The sequence below is a fragment of the Neodiprion lecontei genome, chromosome 3 (assembly GCF_021901455.1).
Source record: "Neodiprion lecontei isolate iyNeoLeco1 chromosome 3, iyNeoLeco1.1, whole genome shotgun sequence".
NCBI classification, from domain to species: Eukaryota; Metazoa; Arthropoda; class Insecta; order Hymenoptera; family Diprionidae; genus Neodiprion; species Neodiprion lecontei.
The window spans coordinates 19,541,061-19,563,862 of NC_060262.1; the positions used below are offsets into that span (position 1 = coordinate 19,541,061).

At 35.7% G+C, this 22,802-nt stretch overlaps 2 protein-coding genes across 4 annotated transcripts in view; both read right to left on the reverse strand.

The window, feature by feature from the left end:
* The window catches only part of LOC107227583 (ecto-NOX disulfide-thiol exchanger 2), a 29,781-nt gene extending 17,503 nt beyond the window's left edge, over positions 1-12,278 (reverse strand). Inside the window, exons 1-5 of one of the 3 annotated variants that reach the window (XM_046733763.1) lie at positions 12,096-12,278; positions 6,479-6,773; positions 4,596-5,185; positions 2,430-2,647; positions 908-1,102 (exon numbers count right to left, since the gene is read on the reverse strand). In XM_046733763.1, coding sequence (XP_046589719.1) covers positions 908-1,102; positions 2,430-2,647; positions 4,596-5,185; positions 6,479-6,773; positions 12,096-12,147 — 1,350 coding nt within the window. In that variant the 5' untranslated portion in view covers positions 12,148-12,278. Of the gene's footprint in view, positions 1-907; positions 1,103-2,429; positions 2,648-4,595; positions 5,186-5,848; positions 5,896-6,478; positions 6,774-11,366 lie in introns of those variants that run through there. The other 2 variants (XM_015668779.2, XM_046733764.1) reach the window with 2 other exon arrangements.
* Positions 12,279-12,423: 145 nt separating this feature from the next.
* LOC107227570 (THUMP domain-containing protein 1 homolog) lies at positions 12,424-18,180 on the reverse strand. Its single transcript, XM_015668761.2, has 5 exons — positions 17,802-18,180; positions 16,115-16,297; positions 15,765-16,009; positions 13,725-13,950; positions 12,424-12,952 (listed from the first exon to the last, which is right to left on the reverse strand). Exons 1-5 carry the CDS (start codon positions 17,991-17,993, stop codon positions 12,839-12,841), a joined length of 960 nt encoding a protein of 319 aa, XP_015524247.2. The 5' UTR covers positions 17,994-18,180; the 3' UTR covers positions 12,424-12,838.
* Between the last annotated feature and the right edge of the window lie 4,622 nt (positions 18,181-22,802).

Sequence of the window (22,802 nt, forward strand, 5' to 3'; positions counted from 1 at the left end):
ACTGAAATTTTCAATATTTTCAAAGTTATTCACATTAACGATTTCTTGCAACTCATTTCGAAAGTTTCTAGTGACGTTGGTATAAACGTCAGACGTATCAGTTTTTGTAGTTCTTCGCAGGAACAGTACAAGAAAAAAAATCGCGAAAAGTGAAATTTGCTATGATTTATTGCAACATTAATCGCATATTATAATTCTTGACCTTGTTATAGATGCTTGAACATTCTGAAAAGGTGCACATACTCCTTAAAGCTCAAGGCAGCTAATAAAAAAAGTAAAGGACCAGTTTTTTTGTAGTCAAGAGAAGACAATCCGCGAATTTCGAGATACGGTAGGTTGCACTTTTTCAATCCATGAAAGAAAATAGAGTTGTCATACATCTCAAATTCTGAGGTTTATTTGTCGAAAACGCAAAAGAAAACTTTTTTGCCATCTTTTATGAAATTCGCGTCAAGCTCTGACGAATGAGTGTAATTTTTGCTAATTTTTCGAACGTTTGTTTGACGAAGCCCAATAAAATCCGTTTGTGCTAGCGTAGACCGTACAGGAACGCGGGCCTGCAATTTGCAGTTCGTGGATCTTTATTCTTGTGATAGAAGAAAAGGACCTCAAGTTTTTTTATTCGCTGTGTTGAGCTTTAAAGAGTATGCACATTTAGCATTCAATTTTATTTTTCATACGACGCTTCGCCAGATGCCGCCTACCATCATCAGGTTTCTTTAACGCAAATAATAACCATTTGTTACATTACTTACACTTGCTCACTCATTTTCACGTTGAGAACATCACACAACGAGCCAATTTTTTATCTCTATTACATATAAATAACTAATAAATATGTTACTTTTTTTCCGTTACTGACAGGTCAATTAATTTATTGATTACATACGTAATAATAATAACTTACTTGTACTGCTTTCATGAAGGAGTCATCTTGTTTGATTTTTTCACATATGTTAGATGCCTCATGATCCGTATAGTGAACCACAGGTGGTGGACTTGAGGGTGGTCGTTGTCTTTCTTTTTCTACTCTTTCTCTGTGCCGCTGCTCTCGCTGCAACTGCCTTTGTCTGCATTCCCATTCATACTGGTCATCCCGTGCCTGTCCGCAAGTACGAAATATCATACATTATTATGAGTAAACTGTTATGCTTGAAAGTATTTCTGCAATTAGATAAAAGAGACCTGTCTAATTTAATCGTGAAAAATGTGTGGACAAGCGATTCTTGCAAAGTTTGCACTCAATACTGACTGTATTTCGTTAGCATTGTTATGTACAAGGCAAATCAACCAAATCGATATTATTGTTGGAAACGTATTTAATTTTCAATGGTAAACATGAAAACTAAAAGGAAATATCGGCTCTTATTAGAAAATGTTTTGATTATCTATGTCTCAAAAATATAATCACGATTCGACAACTTATTAAAAATAAACAAGCACAGCGTTCTCACTGAAAATATTGTATTTTTATTATAGTGTAGGACCTACAATTCTTGCTGTTTACTTGTATCTGACTTACGACCGCGATCTCCTGAGTAAGACTTGAAAAACACTGTGGTAAAGTGGAGCCAACTTTATTTGATTGAACGGTTTATTTTTCTCTGTGTACAGTCAAATCCATACCCAAGGTGTATAGAGGGCTGGTTTATTGTTTTGCTGAATCAGATTTGAATACTAATATTCGCTTATTGTCTTTACAGTTCAAATTTAGGTAAACTGCCTTCAAACCGCTAAGCAAGTCTGATAGAAGTATTCATTATGTTCTCATTTCTGAGAATCTCCTTCTGCCACTTCCCTGCAGGTGGCAAAGTATCAAGGTTCTATTGTGCCATGATAATTTGGTTATTGAGTAGTTTAGATAGCAGTAGTTGACGTGATAGACTAACTCCCAACATTGACGCATAGTCAGAGTATGAAATACCCAACCCCAGTAAGGAGAAATAATAAAATTTCGGGGAAATAATTTCAGAATAGTATATTGTGATGCAAGTGGGGGAAATTGGCGATTCCTGATAAGCGTAAAGTTTGTGGCACAACTTATATGAGTCAGGAATTGCCAACCCAGACTCGTGACACATTTTTGTAACATCTGTAATGGAAAGTTTGACTTGAGAAAATGGTAAACGTGGTAGTCTAACCCGAGCGTAGACGCGTTACTGCAACACAGCGGACACGATCGTAATCACGAGTCATTACATTAGATGGCGCTAGTTGCACCGGTTTAGCTCAGAAAACTGTTAAGAAAATACCATTTCCTAACAGTTGTGGGATATTTTCGAATAATTTCTGTACTGTGGGGAATCGGTTACTTCACGCGTCTGCCACAGCAAGCGAAGTCGAACTTCCTGTGCAGGTGTTACAAAAAATAATTAGAAATGATATTGTCGTTGGTCAAATCACATTATAAAATATATATGAAGTTTTACCTGGGCAAAATCTACATGGAGCCGTCCAGTGTTTGCAGCATCTCCACTTGAACCAAGCCTAACTCTGTATCCAGAAAGGTAAATAGCTGCATCAACACTAGCTTCTAAAACGAAACGAATGTGACAAAAGTTCTTCTTTGAAAGCCGTAACGTTGTGATCTCGCCACATCGCTCAAATATCTCTTGGATAACAGCCTCCGTTATATTCTCTGGTAGACCTGTCAATAAACATTACTAAAATAAATTACTATAAGAAATAAAATTTAATAAATCGATTGAATTCCACGGAACCAACATCATAACAGTCGACTATTTATAGCAGAAATGAGCAGAACCATCAATACACAATTCTCAATATGCTGAATACGTCAACAGTCTTTGCAAACAATACTTATAATCAGATTCTGAAAATGGCCGGTCCATAATACACTCGACATGTCATTGTTTTATCCACTGTAATACTCAAGAATTATGTCTCTAAACCTAGGCTGACCACATCATTTGTTCAAAATGAGACGAAAATTATAATTTGGTGCTATTTTCGTTCTCCAACCCCAATGTTGGTGCTTCAACCCCTTCCGAAATACCCGTGGTCAACCTCGGCTTATGGAAAGCTGAACCGACCACAAAATTTGTCTCAAATTGCTTTGAAACATCGGAACAGGGATGCGACAGAAATTTGGTGGTTTTTTTGTGCTTTAAGAATACATAAGTGCGAATTTGAACCCACCATAACGCTGGTGAAAAAAGCACCTTCAAGCCTCAACGACAAAATAATCTTACTTTGTACCACTAAAAACGTTAGAATGAAGAAAACATTCTTTGTCGATACAACTTTGATACAATAGATCCGAGTAACGTAATCCAACCAACTGTTAATGAAAAAATCCAACCCTTAGATACGAATACGAATATGAGCAAATGATGTTTAGTGTAATATATATTAGTCAACAAAAGATTAGAGCGCTAGAAAAAAGACGACAATGAAAATATTCGAATCGTCCTATCACAAATTTTGGAAATTGATGTTACGAGTGCTAGTTTTCTTGCGATGAAAGTCTCCCAATTTTGCGAGGTATAAATACGGAACAAATTGGTACGAATTCAGCCACATCTGTCCTTTCAGGATACTTGCATATCAATTATTTATTAGCACTCCATCGGTGCGAAAATCCGACGGGGATGCTTTCGCTGATGAGTGCAGTACATCTAGTTTGCGAACAATCAAATTCAAATAGTTTAATGTTGCGTTGGTAGTTTTAGTGCACTTAAAATATCATGTGACTGATTTTTATTTATTTTCCATAAGTCTAGGTTGACCACGTATATCTCGGAAGAGGTTGGAGTACAAAAACAGTACCAAGTTAGGGTCAAGTTAGCGCCAAATTTTGATTTTTGTTTGATTGCGATACCTGAATTCCTTCACTGTAAAATTTATGTGGTCGACAAATGCGACGGATAGAGTTGGAGCACCACAATTGGGGTTTGGGCACAAAACTAGCCCCAAAATAGGATCAAATTACAGTTTTGCACTGTGATTTAAAATCGCAGTATATTTTTAGAAGTGATATTGTTAATCGTTTTGAATGGCTTTTATTGCAATGGCTAACATTATCAATTTTCAAAATACAGTTATTTTATTTAAAGTGAATATCTAATGTGTGAGTCACCATATTTTTAAGTGGCACCTGATATAACAAGATGTTCCAAATGTGCAATCCTCGAATGGTCTAGAAAATGCTCATATCCAAAAAAACCTTCTAAAATAGTTTTCGTACATTGGATGGTAAGAAGGCTTTAGAAAAACTGAACACAATGGATGAACTTTCATGTGACTTGTTATAATCATATGAATCTTTATACCATAGTGCCAGTGTTGCATTTTATCTAACAAACAAGAACATGTAAAGTTTAATGGATATTCAACGATAAACCACGTATAAGCAAATTGACTGTTCTCTAGCTGAATCTGGTATTCTTGAACTGCAGCTACACAGATAAGCGTTCATTAATTTCTGAAAAGTTCGTCTAAAAGAATCAAGATTTAATTCTATTCAAGGAAAAAAAAAAAAAAAATGATATATTTCATCCTGGTCCATGGTCATGGAATTACATAAAAATTTATCTATGTTACTTCTTGATTACATTTAAAAAATATGATTATACCTCCAACGAAAATAGTTCTGCATCCTGGAGGTCTTTCTCTGGTTGTTGGTGGTGGTGCATTTGGGTTAGGTGGAAAAAGAGTACAACTTTTGCAATGAATTATCTCTTTCGTTCCCTGAGAATTTGCAGGCGGAGGTGGTAGCGCTCCAGTCATAATCTGAGCCGTAGCTTCTGGCATTATTTGATCAGGGCCTATCATCTGAGCACCTAGCATCCCTCCGTCGTGTGGCATCATTCCCATTCCCATTGGCCCATAACCGTGTCCCATATGATGTCCTATAGCCATCTCACCCATCATGGGACCCATTGGACCCATAGGCCCCATTCCCATCATCGAATAGCCTACGCCCATACCCCATACTCCTGTTGGTGGCTCCATCTGAGATCCCATATTTGGCGTATGCGACGTACTACTGGTACTGGTATTAGATGATGGCATTTCACTGCCACTTGTATTGCAGTTATTATTGTTAGAGTTTGAACTGTTCCGTTCTTCATTTCGCCTGTCATCTCTTCTGTCTCTCTCAATCCGATCATCGCGTCTATCTCTTTCGCGTTCACGTCTATTGTCACTACGCTCATTTCTCAACCTAACAAAAAATATTTGGACAACGTTATAATTAACCCATCTGAAACTTCCTAATATTCGAGTCAACCTGAGTTGTGCTAATATTTGAGTCGATCTGAATTGTGCTAGTATTCGAGTCAACCCGAAACGTGCTACTATTCGAATCGACCTGAAATGTGCTCTTTTTCATCTGGAATCCGACACGTGCTCTTTTTCACCCGGAATCTGAAACGTGCTCTTCTTCACCCAGAATTTGAAATGTGTTCTTTTTCACCCGGAATTCGAAACGTGCTCTTTTCCATCCGGAATCTAAAATGCGCTCTTATTCGTATCGGGCGTCAAAACAATGCCCGTATTGGAGTAGACTTCATTCCTACACGTTAAAAATCCTACACAGAGCTTTCTCAATTTTTCTACACACAATTCGACCTACACAGAGTCATCTTATACGTCAATAAAGCTACACCGTTCGTTTGTTCCTACACTGCTCAGTCCTACACAATTCATCCTACAATTTGCATTCCTACGCGTGGCCTTTTCAGCAATAAATTACTTACTCCGCCGAACCACTGAATCAACGATGGCGCACCACGCAGTACCATCGATAGGTCAAGAAAACAATATGTGAAAAGAGCAATATAATCGAATACTAATTAAAATGAGGAGTTGAAAATTCAAAACATACTGGGCCCTCGTCCATGACAGATTTGAATTCATCTATAACTTTGGCGCCGTTTCCCGATTATTTATCATCAGAATGATTGAAGGGAGTGAATCCGCGTATTTCCAAATTCCTTGGTACAAAGGCCACATATAGTACTGCATGATGTAGGGCTGCACTGTGTAGAATTGGTTGGTGAAGATATTAATTCAAATATTTCTTAGTACTCTCAATTTCGAACTATTTTTCTTCCATACAAGAGATAGAGCTAAAAAGTTGTTTATGCACCCCCAAAATAGTCTGTAAAGAACCCGTTATTTTGAGAGATACGAAATTGAATTTCAGACTGGTAGGAATTCTAGTATTATAGGCATGTTTGTTTGGCACACTCGAAGCACCTTAAAAATTTCTGAAAAGCCTTTGAAGTATTGGAGAAATGTGCTGTAATATGTTTGCTCGGAACATTTTATTTATTCTAATTAAAAGATAAGTAAGATAAGGGACTAATCGTAACAAGTACATCATGAAAGAAATTTGTTTTCCCCATCACTCATCTCTTCTTTCATAATCTCGTGCTACGTATTGAAATGAAATGCGCTATCACCGGACTACTTCTAATATGAATACGAATTATACCTTTATGTATATACATACCTTCTTCCACCCTCGCGATTGTCTCGTTCTCGTTCTCCGCGCTCTCTGTCTCTGTCCCTATCTCTCCTGACGTCACCTTTATCACTTCTTCTGTCGTTGTTGTCTTCGGTGCTTTCCCTGGCAATAGGAGGTTGGTTTTTATTCGTACTAAACTCCAAGGGGGAATCATTCATCCCTGGTATTGCAATGGCAGGTGGAAGGGGTGGAAATCCAGGCCCCATTGCTGATCGTGCTGTTAACTCCATGAATCCCTGTGGTCCAGGTATCGGGCCCAGAGGTCCCATTGGCCCCATTCCTATTATCCAGACAAGATGCATGTATTGTGTACTGCTGCTTACACAGAATTTAGAAATAGTAATTCGCTGTAAATAAGTTGTTTTAAAAAGTGCAAAACGATGTATGGACATTGGAATGGTCTTGAATATGTTCGCTCTCAAATTTTATAATTTTAATGGGCTAAAATATCTCAACACAAATTTTAGAAAATGTGGCCAAAATCATAGGGTTGAAGTTAGTAACGTTACTGTAATAATGCATGTTTATAATAATATAACGCACCTTTAGGATTGTCTGATATTCAGTAAATCCTAATAAACAACAAATACTCATATTTTGAAAAGTCAACTCCTTGAAAGTCATTCTCAAATTGCTCAATATTGATTTTTTCCTTCATATTTCGTTACAGTAACGTTGCTAACTTCAGCCTGCTCCAGAATCTTAGACTCATATCTGAATCTTATGTTCTGCTTCACAGCATTTGAATTTTTCCATTAAAATAACAAGAATTTTGATGCTTTGCGGTCAATATTTATTTTCTTATCTATGAGCTGCGTCCAAATGGTTGAGACTTTCGTAATTTTTTACTTATAGTTGGTAGATATTCAACGAAAATTTTGGAGATTTCAGGAAGAACATGTTATATTTTCATAGTACGGAGGATGGTTTTGACAAAAAGGAGCCGAGCAACGAAATCGTACAATACCGTTTTTTAAAGTTTTCAACACGCGCAACAGAAACTAATCAGATGTATCTCGTAGAAGATGTAAATTTATACTGTTTACTATCATATTTCAAATTTTTCTTACGTTGAAGCCAGATTCCGTGACATCGATCTAAGAATTTTCAGCGGGCAGTGTGATCCACCCACATTCGAAACTTTTCACTAATTATACTGATATATTTGTGCACCAATTGCATATTGCAAGGAAATATACTCAGATATCTGGCGAATCATGTCAGGCGTGAACGTAAAATGTAAAATGAAGGTTGCCATCACTCGAATCGCAAAGCCTTTTGATTTGGAACACAATAGAACGACGAAGAATAAAGTGATTAATTGTATTGCAAAACGCTGTTTGCCCATAGGAACCATGATAACAGTCAAACAGTTGTAGATCAGATACGAACGTGAAACTTTATAGGCAAGCACATAAACCTCATGCTACAATTTTTTTTTTTAAATTACACATACACGTGTATGAAGTTTATCCGTTCAAAATATTTTGTTATAAGTAGGATGATTTTGTATAAATATTGTGTAGGATTTGTCTGTGTAGCATCGGTGCACACTATCATATCACATTAAATTGAAAGAGTAACCGCAAAAACCCCTCTTTTTTCGCCCCTTTTTGCGTAAGTGTGTAGCAAGAACAGGGAAGGTCGTACAGAGGTCTCCGTGGGCTTAAATTAATCGTCATCGAAAATGTAGGTGAGCATATTTCGAATTTTTTCGATTTTGCGCGACTTACCCCTATTTTGGGGGTGAAGTATGTTTCACCCCCACGCTAGGGGTGTTTTTCCCTTTGCAGATATTTGAAAGAATATTCTTGATATTACTCCTGCCTTGTGGAATTCCGCAAATTTTTCCCCAGATTATGTCGGCCATTTTTGATTTTTCTTGTACTGGGGGTGGTTTTCACCCCCTGCGAAGGGTAGTTCTGAAATAAAAATGGTTCAAATCATCTCCATATAAATACAGAAAGTCAAATGATCCATTTTTTGAAGTCAGGTGTATAATCCTTAGGGTAATAATAGTGATTTGAGTTTGCTTCGTGGTAGCTCAAAAATGCAAAGTTCTGACATACTTCACCCCCAAAATAGGGGTAAGTCGCGCAAAATCGAAACAATTCGAAATATGCTCACCTACATTTTCGATGACGATTAATTTAAGCCCACGTAGACCTCTGTACGACCTTCCCCGTGCTTGCTACACACTACGCAAAAAGGGGCAAATTTTGCGGTCACTCTTTCCAGTAGAAACCAACCTCATTCCTCTCAACAATACAAATATTTGCATAGTATAACAAGAAAAAAAAAATGTTCAAACTGTACAAAGAAGAAAATATTGATCTTGTACTCTTACAGGGTTTGCTTATAGAATATGTTGATTCCATAACGCATCATATGTTTTTCATATGTGGCAGGGTTTATAGTGAGAGTCGTACTGTCGAATAGCAATTCCGAAATATGTGTCATTTTACTGCAGGACAGTGAACTTCTGGAATCATCAGTCATTACAAACAAGAGTTGCAGCTTTCTGCACTACCAAATGTACACTGAAATACAAAAAAAAAACTGCAGGTACAACTAGAAAAATTATAAACTGGTATCCCATTGAGAATGCAGTAAGTCAGAGATAATATATAATCTAGAATATTCTTGAATATAATGTGAGTTAATGTGAGATTGCAAAGGCTATTTCTGATCTAAATGGAACTTCATGCGTTGGCTCCGATGGGGTTCACCCACTATTGGCCAAACGGTGCTCATCTTTCTTTATCTCTATTTTAGCGTGAGTATTTAACTTATCCTTAGTACTTCGGTGTTTTCAGGCTGTTGGAAGCAGTACTATGTCACACTGCTGTTTAAGAGGGGTCATTGCTGTTATATAAACAACTATCGGCCTATAAGTTTCTAACTTACACCATTTTTCCAAAAGTTTATTATGCCTGAGCAGCATGGGTTTTTGTCTGGGCAATCCACAGCAACAAACATTGTTGATACTTTACGTAATGGATACACAGTCGACTGTATTTACACTGACGTCACCACTACTTTTGACGTTATCAACATAGATCTGCTTGTAAGGAAGCGCACTGCCTATGGCGGGATCTTAACTCCACTGGATCAAATCATTTCTTAGTGATAGGGTTCAGTATGTGAAAGTTTTTAATGGTCTTTCCTTAACTATTAAGGTTACTTCTGGTGTAGTCAAGGTACACACCTTGGTCCTTTGTTTTTCCTAATTTGTATTAACGATATCAGACAGGTTCAAAAATCTGTTAAGTTCTTATACCTCGCTGATGACGGCAAAATATTTAAGGCTATTACAAATCCCTACGACAGGATGCTCATCCAAGATGACCTAGACCTCATGTTTACTTGGTTCAGCCTTAACAGGTTAGTTTGCAATATCAAAAAGTGCTTCTGTCTTACTGTTGGTAAGCTCCTGTTGACTACTGATTTAAGCTATTACGTACTTAATAACTCGCAGTAAGATCTATTTTTTTAAGCGATTCTCTTCATAATTTAAGAATGTTGCTACTCTACGTTGACTTTATTATTCGTTCATTTTTCACTATTTGTCTTATTATTCTGTTATCTGGAGGCCCTAGACTTTTACTGCTGCCTATAATCTTGAAAAACTCAATCATTTTTTTTGTGGTTTGTGGGCAATGGAATTGGGAATCCATGCATTTTTGTGATCATGACTACATTATTACATCCACCCTGGATATTCCTATACTGTCTTCTGCTACGTGCAGATTTGATGTGGTATTTGCTTTTAAAATCTTAAGTAATAATATCGATTGTACTGAACTGATTTGTAAATTCTGTTTCTTTGTTCGGATTTGGCCTTTGCAGCGTAGCAATTTTTGATTCTACCCTAATTATAATCATGACTCTAGCTAGCCTATTATTAGGCTTTCATCGCTTTGTAACGAAAATGCTGAGTGACTTGACATACATAACTCAACCTTGCATATCGTCTCTCGTCAATCACGCAAACTGTTTTCATATAATTAGCGACTCTATTATACTATTTCTTTAAGTGTTAAGGATTTTTTTTTCTTCCTATGTACCACCATGTAAAATGCTTTTTTATTTTATTGTTTTATCCTTATACTATGTAAAAGGAAATTAACTCATTAAGACAAATAAATAAATCAATTTTAACCTGATTTTGGCTTTTACAACCATTGATGAACACATCAAACTATTTGTCAAAGAATCACAAGTTATTTGATGAAATTGATGATTATTACATCAAAACCAAACTAAGTTATTACAGTAAAGAATCGATTTGCAGACAACGAAGAAATTATTTAAGGCATTGCTTCAATAAAAACATTATTTTAAATGAAGTTTAACTTCAGGATGTTATTGTAATGATGTATAGTTAAATTAACTTTAGGTTCATCTGAAATTGAGCAGGTCATAATGAAACAAAATATACTCTCGGTTAATGGACAGTGATATGTTGACTGCTGAATTGTCAAGGGTAACACAGACTCGAAAGATAGGCACATTGTTAATATACTGTCAGATTGCAGGTTTAATGTTCTTGTCTCTTTAATAGCCTCAAAACATAAGGCTGAAATTCGCCATGCTAACAATACATTTTTGGGAAAAATCGTTACTTGGTAATCGTTTAAAATTTACAATTAGTTAAAAAAAAAAGCAAAGCTATCTCAACTTCTACAAAGTTATTCCACAGATTTATTTTCAATGTTCCGTTATGTTAACATTGCTTTCTTCAACTTTACATAAAAATCTGTTTGGACATGAAATTAAATACAGTGTTTGAAATGAATATTATAAAACTGTCGAAGTGCATAAGGTATTTCTTCAATTATTAGTTTTGTGAATGTTAGAGGTTAAGTCGTACCCATCGGAGGCATCGGTGTTGCTGGCATTCCTGGGAAATTGTACGCCATTGTGACTGAGCTTCTTAGCTCCTTACTTTGTTGTAAACAATAACAATTTTTTTACCGGTATGATAGAATCTCTCATGAGTAAGTTTTAGCACGCATTGAACTGGACAGCGCGTGGTCGATATGCAGCGTAACTTAGCGTCCACACAATATGACAGCAACGATGACAACTCATATGAAACGAAACAGAATCACGGAAGAGTAAAGACCGTGATCACGGTCAACGAGTCGTTTATCAAAACACACTGAACTACACTTAGTAAACATAAAACTGATTACCGAACATCACTTAAGCACTCTCATTTTCAGCACACATATACTACCGAAGAACATAGAGGTATCAAGGCATGTGTATGTCTGTGATGCTTAGATAGATTCTGACATGTGATATCCCTAGGAATTCTTCGGTATTGAATGAGCACTGTTTGCATTGCCGGCCGCCCGCCGTAGACTCTTTTTTGTTTTCTTCTCGACATCAAATGCGCCACTGGTAGTGCAAACGGTGCTCACCCCAGCTCATCCAACATCGTGGATTGTAAAATTCCTAGGGATATCGAAGTGCCAAAATCTATCTAATAGATTCCGACGATCGGCCCTGCATGGGACGGCACCTTTTAGAGCATATACCATCAGAATCAATTTAAAGTGATGAATATCACTATACAAATAAAATTCATTATTACCTTCCCCTTCAGGCCACCCTGGAATTGCGTGTTTAACGGCTGCTGCAGTCATATAACGTGAAAAATTCTCCAATACTTTTTTTCGGTACAAATGTTGGTTTTATATTTAATTACTCTTTTCTCATACGGGTGAGCCTTTCCGTTTTGTATTTTGGCTACTCTCATATAATTCCGCAAGTTGCGCAGTAGTCAAAATTTTCAAAGGGTGCATAATTTTTACATCATTCATGAAAAAGACGCATGTAATGGGTGGGTACTGCAGTTGTAGCACCTCACTTGAAGCCTAGACTGATTGGGGCATGTGGGAACAACAGTTAGAGAAAAAGTATACTTGTAAATTTTACGCAAACGAACATTTGCGATGATAAGTTTCCTTCGTTGGGAAAATTCACTTTGCCTGGCATGGCTACATTATCTTGACCTGTGGCGATCTGTACTTCACAGATATTTATCCTGATAAATATTACAAAATTAGAATAACTTTCAATTGTTCTAAAGTAATCACAGCAGGTCAGAGTATAAGAAACGATAACATTTTACATAGTTGACAATGTAATGAAATTTTCTATCGAAAAGTGTTCAAGCAAGTAGATTACTACTGTTCTTGACCGATAAATGTATATGAAATATTACCGATGTACATAAAAACTCGAATAAAGAATGTGGTTGTTGTTATTATTATCATTTTATAGGAAATCATTGAATCCTGCAATAGTAATCCTCTTGTTGATTTTCTTTTAGCATTAGACGTCAACTGGCAACTCTACTGGTTTATCACTTTTTGACTCCTCTGTTTCTGTGGATTCTTCTTCTGGCTTAGAATGCATTGGTTCTGGTGATGCAACGTTAGCAGACTCCTATAAAAATGTTGATTGTGTTACATGTCTATAAGATTCAAGAATTAGCTTTCATGAAAGAAAAATCCAAATGGCATATCTTGACAAATCACCATTAGTTGAATATAGTTGGAAACATTCCCTGACTTTCCTTCACATAAGAAAATTTTTCCCTGACTAAATTTCAAACGGATATTGCTAATTCAAGTATCTAATCAACAAATCTCCGACTCAATCTTTAATCAAAAATACATCAAAAATCTAATTAGTGGTGGCAGGAACAAGTATTTGAAAGAGGAAAATATTCTTTTGCCACTGCCTAGCCATTTCGAGTAAGGCTCGGCTGCCTTGTGGACGAAAATATTTGCAGGATAGGATGATACCAATAGTATTCATTTTCCACATGCGCAGTCGGTTACTTAACCTGCCAAGTTTCAATGTTTCTTCGCAGTATGAGTAAGGCAAAATGATAACTAGATTCGTCAGATTCTTGGTTAGTGTTTGCCGTTCCGAATATTGATAATTTGGGAGAATAAATTGGGAAGAGAGCTTGCAGTCTCAACTACTGCTTTATACGGGAGTAATAACACAACTCAATACCACGAATTTTTGTACAAATGATTGTTAACCAATGAGTTCAATAATCTCCCAAGTACTCTGTATAAATATACAGTCTATTAGAGTTGGAATAAAATTTGTAAACTATTATTAATGCAATTTTAATGATTGGCGAATTTCAAGAATGTAATAAATAAGTTTTCAACTTATCTTAGTTGAATAGTAAAATGCAAACCTTTTTATCTGATTCCCTGACTCCACATATTTCCAGTAAATTGTACTTCTTGTATTTATAATAACTGGGAGCTATTGACAGCAGACATACTCCACGTATCACTTCTACAACAACGGCAAGTTCAGGATTTTTTAGGTCTGCTTTATTGCCGGGATTTTTTTTTGCGATGATGTCAGCCAAATCTTCTATTAATTCACCCCGTTTGATGCTGTTATTGCTGTGCCGACTAAAATGAAAATATGATGATTACAAACAGATTTTATTAGAACCAGAATACTATTTGCAATCTGTGCCGTAATTTCTCACATTACAGTACTGTTTGTAGACCTAGAAATAAGTGCGAATGTTTTTAATTTTGATTATATGATACACTCCTTACATGTGTAATTGTAATCATAAGATTAAACTTTCGTTCGTAAATGCTTATTGTTGTAAATGATATGAATAATTATTATAAATAATGATTTGATGAAGTAGCGTGAATTCACGTATCTGTATCGAGGTAGTCCAAATAATAGTAAATTTAGTTCTGTCATCACCCCACCCTTTTCCTTTCTCCTTTTTCGTGAATATGTCCTCACAAATTCACCACTCTGAATTTTTTTAGATTTTTGTTTGCGAAGCAATTCAAAACACAAATAATTAATTGACCTATGGAGTGTTAAAGTTAAGATAGTACATATTTTACATAGTAACAGATATGACGTTCTCAAGGAGGGTTCTCAGTGTCAGGGGTAGGTAGCAAAACTGACTGAAGCCAATCAGTTGGTCTTCAAAGACCGTTTGCAAAAAACTTGTATTATAATAGGTATGTTATAACTTAAATATGTAAACAGTGGATTCAATTGTGTTTATAGATATACTTGTTATACTGAAAAACTACGATATGGTGTATCCGTAGGCATAGAAATGAATGGTAGAAGTGCAATGTATTTTTTAAAAAAGACAAGTTATTTATATGGGGTTCTTAAGTTAGAAGAGCAAAAAGAAAGTACTGGTGAACTTACTATACTGAAACTGGGTGAGGTGCCAAAATCTGGCCAGATCAAATCTCATTCCAAATATATGAACACAAGGAGTTTAATTTAATTAAATTAAAATCAGCTATAAGCGTTTGAGCTCTTATTTTTATCCTTTACTCTATGTTTTGAAAAGTACAAAGATATCAAAAGACAATCAAAATAATACAAATTCGTGTTATGTCCACTCTACTTTCCATGCGTCACTTATCCCAATGACCATTCACACTACATGATAAATTGTAAGCCTGTGCTACCTACCCGGTTACACTGTCAGCTCTGAAGATAATTCCTTGAAAAAAGAAAAGGAGAATACGTTCTTGAGATTAAATTACAAGTTTCGATATATTTTGCAATGTATCCCACTTTTCAAATTTCAAGAAACTGGAATATTGTCTAAATAATTAAAATATTATCTTCTTTCAACTTGCATTGTTCGCTATCAGCGAATATGAATCAGTCTAAATTCATGGTAACAGTGAATAGTTACTGATTTCTGAATGTAAGTATACCACTGGGAAAATTAGTACTTAAAATACTACTGTGAAACCATCTATTTTATCTATTCACTGATAGCAGCAAATCGTCACTGATTCCGAATTGGAGAGGGCAATGGTATTTCTTTGCAAATGACTTGGTAAAATTCACGAATGTACGAAATTTATCTCCCTGACATATCTACGGTAATGCGAAGTGAAAAAATACCTGCAAATTGATAGAGTTATTGCAGTCAAGAAAGCCATTATTTATTCAATCCAATCATCCACCTATCTCATCAGCCATCCGTCCGTCCATCCATTCATAAATCATTCATTTCATAATATACGAGTGAGTTCTGTAGTAAAATCTATTCGATTTCCCATAACGTTGACAATTTAGGTGTTCCATTATGTCGCAACTGTTGTAAATTTTACAGAGAAATGAAATGTACCATTATATTTTTCACTGTGATTATTTATTTATTCATTAACTGACTAATTTTGGTGCAATGAGAAAACTACTGTAAGTAAAAAATACGTACTTGAATATGATGGCAAATGTTTTTGGCTCTTGGGCAAAATATTTTTCAAACAATGTGTTGGCCTTCAATTTTATGTCATCCATGTACGCCTTACAAACAATTTCAACGGGCAGCAACCGCATCAGATATCGGGTTCTCTGTTTTTTTGTTTCATACAATTCTTTGATGATAGTAGAAACTAATTCCAGCGGATTAGGTATGGTTGTTCTAATAAAAACGACACTTTTTACACCTGTGTCTACAACCTGTAAATGCATAAAATGCAGTTTACTTTTTACGTTACATTATTTTATTATAGTAATTTTTTTTCAATCTATCTGCTTTTACATTAGTTATGACAAACCACTTACTTGGAAACGACGTAAATTCACAGGCTTTTGAGATTCTGCCTTCAGTTCAGCAACTTCTTTCTTCAATGCTTCTGAAATATCCACTGAATCTTCCTCTTCCTGTGATATTTTCTCATTACCATTTTCTGTCTCATTTTGTTCAGTAGAGGCTGTTTCATCTGATGCTCGCGTACAAAGCTCAGTCTGTAAATTTGTTTGAAGAGCTGATGAGTTTAACCATACCATGACATAATAAAGGATTAAATTACAGAATAATCTCATCGGTCTAGGAACTTCTATACTGTTAACATTGCTGTACGTAGGCCACTTGTTAGGCTTGTTTTTAGTTCAACATGTGTGCTAAACGCAGAACCACTTTTAAGAAGATGTGTGTATGACAAAGAATTAGAGATAAGGTTCAAGTTCATAACGTTAACATAATGATGCATTCATAGAAATACTCGTTATTTCACAATTCTAGGATTGTGTAAAATCCACTAAAACATAATATTGCATTAAGACACTTGTGATATTGTGATATATCAATTTCTTTAAAGTCAGTTTAGAACTGGAAAATGGTGATTTTTCTTACATTTCGTTACATTAACGTTACTAACTTTAACTTCGCTACCCTTTCTATTCTCAAAAGTTCAACAAAGACAGTTTATTCTGAACATTTCTGAACAGCTGATTTTCTAACAACAATACAATCTTATATGACCAATGACTTCATCTCACTAGATCTGCCAACTGATACGTTGACATGTGTGAATGAGATGCTGATGATGTACTGAGATCATTTTAATAACTTGAAGGTCATTTGTGTAACTATTGAATCAACAAAGTATCTACTCGCATTACAAAGTGAACCTTCACAGAAAATTTTGGATACTCCAGATATGTTAAATGTTCAAGACTCCTTGATTTTTACAATAAATTGGAATGTCCGAATTTAAGGCATCTTGAAATTGAGTGACAAGTGTTAGATTAAGTTCGACCTCTGTTAAACGTTCATTATAATTTCGATAAATGGTCGTATTGTAACGAAGTTCACACCTCTTATACACGCATGGCTGATGCCGATCTAATATTCATAAAATGTTTAATCACTTGTTTAATGTGTGGTTACTTGGCCAATTAATATGGCTGTAATAAAAGTCAGTCTTCAGACTTTAACGGGAGTACTTTGATTTCAAATCATATCTGCTTTTTCGCATATTATTCTTTGCTGTAAGACTTTTTTCACTCGACGTTTGCTCGATATGCATGAAGAATCATTCATTTTCTTAGAGACAATTCGCAAATTGCTCTTTATTACAGTATGTTATAGCTATTCGAAACCACAATACACACAAGAGGGACAAACTATGCTGCCGGTGTCTGTAATGTTGAAGGAGTGAATTTTTTAAAAATTCTACTTGCATGAAAAATTGGTGTTCTCAAAAGCTTGTTCGAACACTTTATTTTTTCTGAAAAGTTTGGGACACACAAACGTTTGACATATTTAGAGTCTCTACTTCATACAAAGATAAACTTGAATTAAGTGAACGATTACACATACTATTTGGTCTATTTTTTCGGTCAGAATTCTTGCGTGTGTGCAGAAATGAGTTACAGCGAAGACTGATTTTTTTCATTCACAGCTTAAATGCCCAATGTAACTGCATAGTAATTCTAGCTGTCATCTATCAAAATTACTTCATCGTACCTGTTCAATACCATAAAGATTATCTGCATATTCTGACAGTACACTGTACACTTCGCGAACGCAGTCTTTTTCTCGGAAATTACACGTGCAAAAAAAGCCTTTGATTCCTGGCTCCAAATTATACTGTTTCCGTTTCTTCTGATAATTGTGATGTCCTGAATAGTAATTTTTCTTGCGTTTTTGTGAATCCATTTCGACGTTAATTCACTTTATTACTCGATCACTCATTTCTTCACCATCAAACAATACTTCAGATGCTAGAACTGTTTACAGTTCACCGACATACATTCTAGGTTAGGTGAGGTTATGTGTATGTAAGATGATTAGGGCCGTAGACTTTTTTTGCCGCCGACGGCGCGGCGCTGCCGCATCAATTTGTCGTCGCGTCAATTCGAGGGCCGTGAAAATCCAGCTTAAGGACAGATTGTATACTTACTACTTTCAAGATCTCTAGATTATACAGGTCAAGACACGCGTGTTCCAGTTTTTCTCATTATACGTGGGCAAAAATGTTCTATGCGCGTTCGCCCAAAAAATATCAAACTTACATTACCGCATTAACCAGTTTTGACCAATCTTGCGCAATTTTTTGAGGTTAAGCATTAACGAGTTGAGTCCTTAGTGGCCTGACATTCACGAAATAAATAGAAGCACGTATATATTTTGAGGTTAATCATTGTGACAGGTCAGGAATCAGAACCACACCGGGTGCTTTCCATTTAGAGCACAGTGTGACACAGTGTACACATTTCTATTGTAAGCGCTCAATCCGGGCAAAGGAATAGACCAGAAATGTTTACACCGTGTCATGCTGTGCTCTAAATGGAAAGTATCTATTGTCATACGACTTTTGGGGCATTTTCACTAATTTTTTTGCCCACGCGTGTCTTGACCTGTATAATCTAGGGACCTTGACTACTTTGTGCCGACTGTGGCGCTGTAGGTTTCTCTGTGTTGTCAACATAACTGTCTAGTGTAAGAATTAGCCGTGTCAAATTTATTGTCCCCAAGTGTACACATACATACGTGCGCACAAAAAATATAAATATTATTTTTTTCGGAAAGTAAACATTACATGCGGATATATTTTTTAATGAAAATAAATATCTAAGATATTGTTTTAAAATATATAATGTAATAATACAATATCGTATCATATGAACAGTATAATGAGTCAGAGAAGACCTTTCCATAACTTGTCAAAAATACAGCAGAAGAGTCGGGAGAATCTTACAAGTTGTCAATCGATAAGTTTGCCCAACGAATTTCTTCATCAAGATAAGAAATATTCACATGAGGCTGTAAACAAGACTAAAACTCATATTCAGCTTTAAAGCATGACAAATATGCTTGTATAACAATAAGTGATAAGTATTGATGTAGCTTACATCAAATCTTTTACAGGCGACAGTGGCATCTCTAAGACGATCAATTTAGTTTTTCACAGTTTTGTACGAAGTCAAGGTTGAGCTGCGAATACCGGGCGAACAGCATCAAGTGATCAAACTGATAGAGGTTATAGACCCGGTGACCAGCTGAGTAAATTAACCCAAAGAACATTTGGTCTCCAAAGTCCCGTTCGCGAGACACGACCGGTTAAAAAAATCCAGCCAAGTGCGGGCATGAACGCAATCGAGTAAACTAAACGCCAGCATGGGAGCAAACGAGTACTCAGCAGGCAGCGGTTATTGATCTTGTTGATGTGCACTCGGATGCTGATGCAGAACATAACGCTTTCAAATTCACGAATTTTGAAGGAAAACAGTCTTGACTTTAAATTTAGATCGCTAGTCACTGCCTACTGTGTACCCGGTTGCTGACATGCTGGCGCTTGGTGTACTCGGTTGCCTAAATGCCGGCGCTTCGCGGGATTTTATTAATCAGTCGTATCTCGTGAATGCGACTTTGGAGACCACATGTTCTTCAGGTTAATTTACTTAGCTCGACCATCTCTATAGCCCCCATCAGTTTGGTCACTTAATGCTGAGTCACCCTGTATTTTGGAAAAATTTTGAACTACTTCATTTTTAGTTCTCCTCGCTTCAAGAATGTTCCTACGAAGATTTTTTTTTCCTTCTATTGAGCATTTTTAAAATTGTGAATTAAAAAAATTTAATCTCTTAAATTTTCAAAATAGCCGACAAATTCTGAAACACTTTTCTCTTTGCTAGAAGTACATGGAAGATGTCTCAAAGGCTGAACCTATTTTATGAATTTTTCCTAAAATTTGGAAATGGTAATTGGGTTTTAATTGAGAAAAATTATGCAAGTTCTTGAATAACTATAAAAATGAATAATGGAAATGAATCTAACATAAGGTTCGTTGCAAATTAATTGGAATGAAGAATAAACGTCTTGTGAATTTAGTTTAAATTTTGATAATCTGTTAACATCGTTTTTCAGTAATATAACTTTTTGGAAATGTGACAAAAAATAGCTAAAAAAATTATTTTACCTTTTGCATAATATTGACGTACTTATCAAACCATATTTTTCTTCTCAATTGTTGAAAAGCTAAACGATGAATTCATTTACACGACGGCTGTTATTCTGGTTTCACTATGGCCGATGTAGTAATATCGGATGTAAAAATGCATACTAAAACTGAAATAACAGCGCCGTGTAAACATACTCGTTGTTATTTTCAGTTCATGGTTCTCCAGAGTATTAAAAAAAAACGGTCAAGAATCTTTTTCTCACAGGGCAAATTTTGAAATGTTCAGAATGACACAAAACACACTATTGAAAAATCAACAGCTGTTTTTTAATAACTGATTTTCAAGGGGAATAATCCGATGGCTTTCAAATCATTAAATCCTGTTTCCAACGCAAAGTTATCCGTAAAGTCAATTTTTGTCCTGTCGGTTGTACCTACTACTGTCATCAAAAGATACTCATACTTATAATCTGCTATTCCACATCAAAGGAAATTGAAGCTAGAATAGTTACACCTTGCGCTATTGCACATTTATTTAATTTCATGAATGATTTTCATTGTCGTTTATTCATAACAATTTATAAATTTCACCTCCTCAACACTACAACACTCAGAAAACTTTCAACTTTCGTCCTGAACGACGGAATTGCAAGTGACATCATTATTACCGTACGGAGGAACTTGTAACAAAAAGTCCCGTATTGACGGTAATGTATGGACATTTCGTACATTTCGACAAAATTTCTTGGTGAAAATAGGAAAAAATAATGGTTTTGCCATGAATAACATCTTAAAAATATGAGCGTTTTCTATAATTCCGACTAAATAATATCATCAAGGTTTACGAGGTGTCCGCTAATTACTAGTCAGTATGGGAATTCTTGTTACAAAAAGTTCCTCGATGATAATATAGTTCACTTTCTTCAAGAAATAAAATTTAAAAATTACCCACTATCCTACAGGCAAAATTCAGTAATTCAAATTATTACACAATTGTATCCTCTGGGTAATATTATTATTAGGGGTTACCGGAAAAGTTCTGAAATTCCGGGTAAAATATTATCGCCTTTGTCGGAAATACATATTCTCAAATCCGAAATATCTAATAATCAACGCGGGCACTGCTACAAATGTATAATAAAGTGGTCAGATATGGACAATTTTAATCTGAGCCACTTGATAATAAATTTCTGAACAATCTTATGTTTGGGGATCAGTGGACGAAGTCACAATCTAACCAGGTAATGTAAATAGAAGTTGAAAAAAAGAACCCTGATCATTTTCGAATTTTTTTTAATTACTTTTGTGTCAATGGTTGCCTGAGGTTCATCAGGGTTTGTTACAGCGCGGACTCGAACATTATTAACAATCGAACGTTACCTTATTTCCAAAATGTATTTACAAGTAGTATTTTTATGTAGAATGGTTCGGGTTTTCCGATGCAAATAAACTGTATTTTGTAAAAACCACGGAAATCTAACGTATGTTGAGAAATTATTTTTATACGTCAGCTGCATCTTCGATTTATCTCGTCCATTTTCGATGTCGAAAAGTCCCATAAGGCCATCAGTCTTTATACATCTTCAGTGAACGCTCTGGGACGCCCTGGGTTCACATATTATTCAATAGAATATATATATATATATATATATATATATTTGTTAATCTTTAACATAAAATTGATGCTGTGCATTTTTGCTGTCTTGGTGCAACTGTTTTCGCTGAAAATATCCGCAGTGTGCCGTTCTTATTTTTAATGTCAACAACTTGATAGTTTCCAATGAAGACAACTGAGACCTTGTTACGTAAGTCGTGCTGAACATTACCCATGTATTTTTAATCGAATTCAGAATTATTGGAAATGAAAACGCTTATTTGACTGGCTTTTACGTAACGAAGACTGGTTTACAAGGTGACTTGTTTGCACAGCTGTTGGAACAAGACGGTATAACAGGTGACGTGAACGACAATTTCAAATTTTGTGGAGAGTTCGAAAATAATGGGTATTGTCACATCCACATTACTTCAGTCGGTAGTATTGCTAATAGCAATTGACAGTTGTCCATGCAGCTATCACAATTCACAATATACTAAAAATGCAGGTTTAAGGGGAGGAAAGCAGCAGAATACGTTATTTACATACGAATGAAACGTAAATAACGAGAACAAACAAAGAAATGATAACTTGCGTAACGGCTATGTGTACTATTAAGAGTTGACAACCGTATGTGCGAAAAGTCAAAATATTTTAAAAGAGTGATTGTTGCGTGCTGGTGAAGAACAAAAAGTTCTTAGAGATTTCATGATTTTGAATGAACATCTCATGGTGCAGGTCGAGCTTTTTGGAGGATGATTGCTTGCACGATTCGCATACCTTACGAAGAATGCTACAAGAAATGCATCGAACTAAGATCATGTGGCCGAGTCTTATACATGATCTGTCGAAATATTTTATGCTAGAACGACGAATTGTTCTTGTTTTTTTTTTTTTTGTACCGCAGATCCTCTTCACGTTCACAGACAAAATCAAAAATGGTCGGGGTCACGGGTTGGTCGGTTTAATA

Coding starts and splice junctions, on each gene's coding strand:
- LOC107227570 (XM_015668761.2), bottom strand. CDS start 17,993: ATGGATTCACAAAAACGCAAGAAAAATTACTATTCAGGACATCACAAT. Junction 16,010..16,114: donor TGAATTTACGTCGTTTCCAA/GTAAGTGGTTTG, acceptor ATGCATTTACAG/GTTGTAGACACAGGTGTAAA. Junction 12,953..13,724: donor TCAGGGAATCAGATAAAAAG/GTTTGCATTTTA, acceptor ACATTTTTATAG/GAGTCTGCTAACGTTGCATC.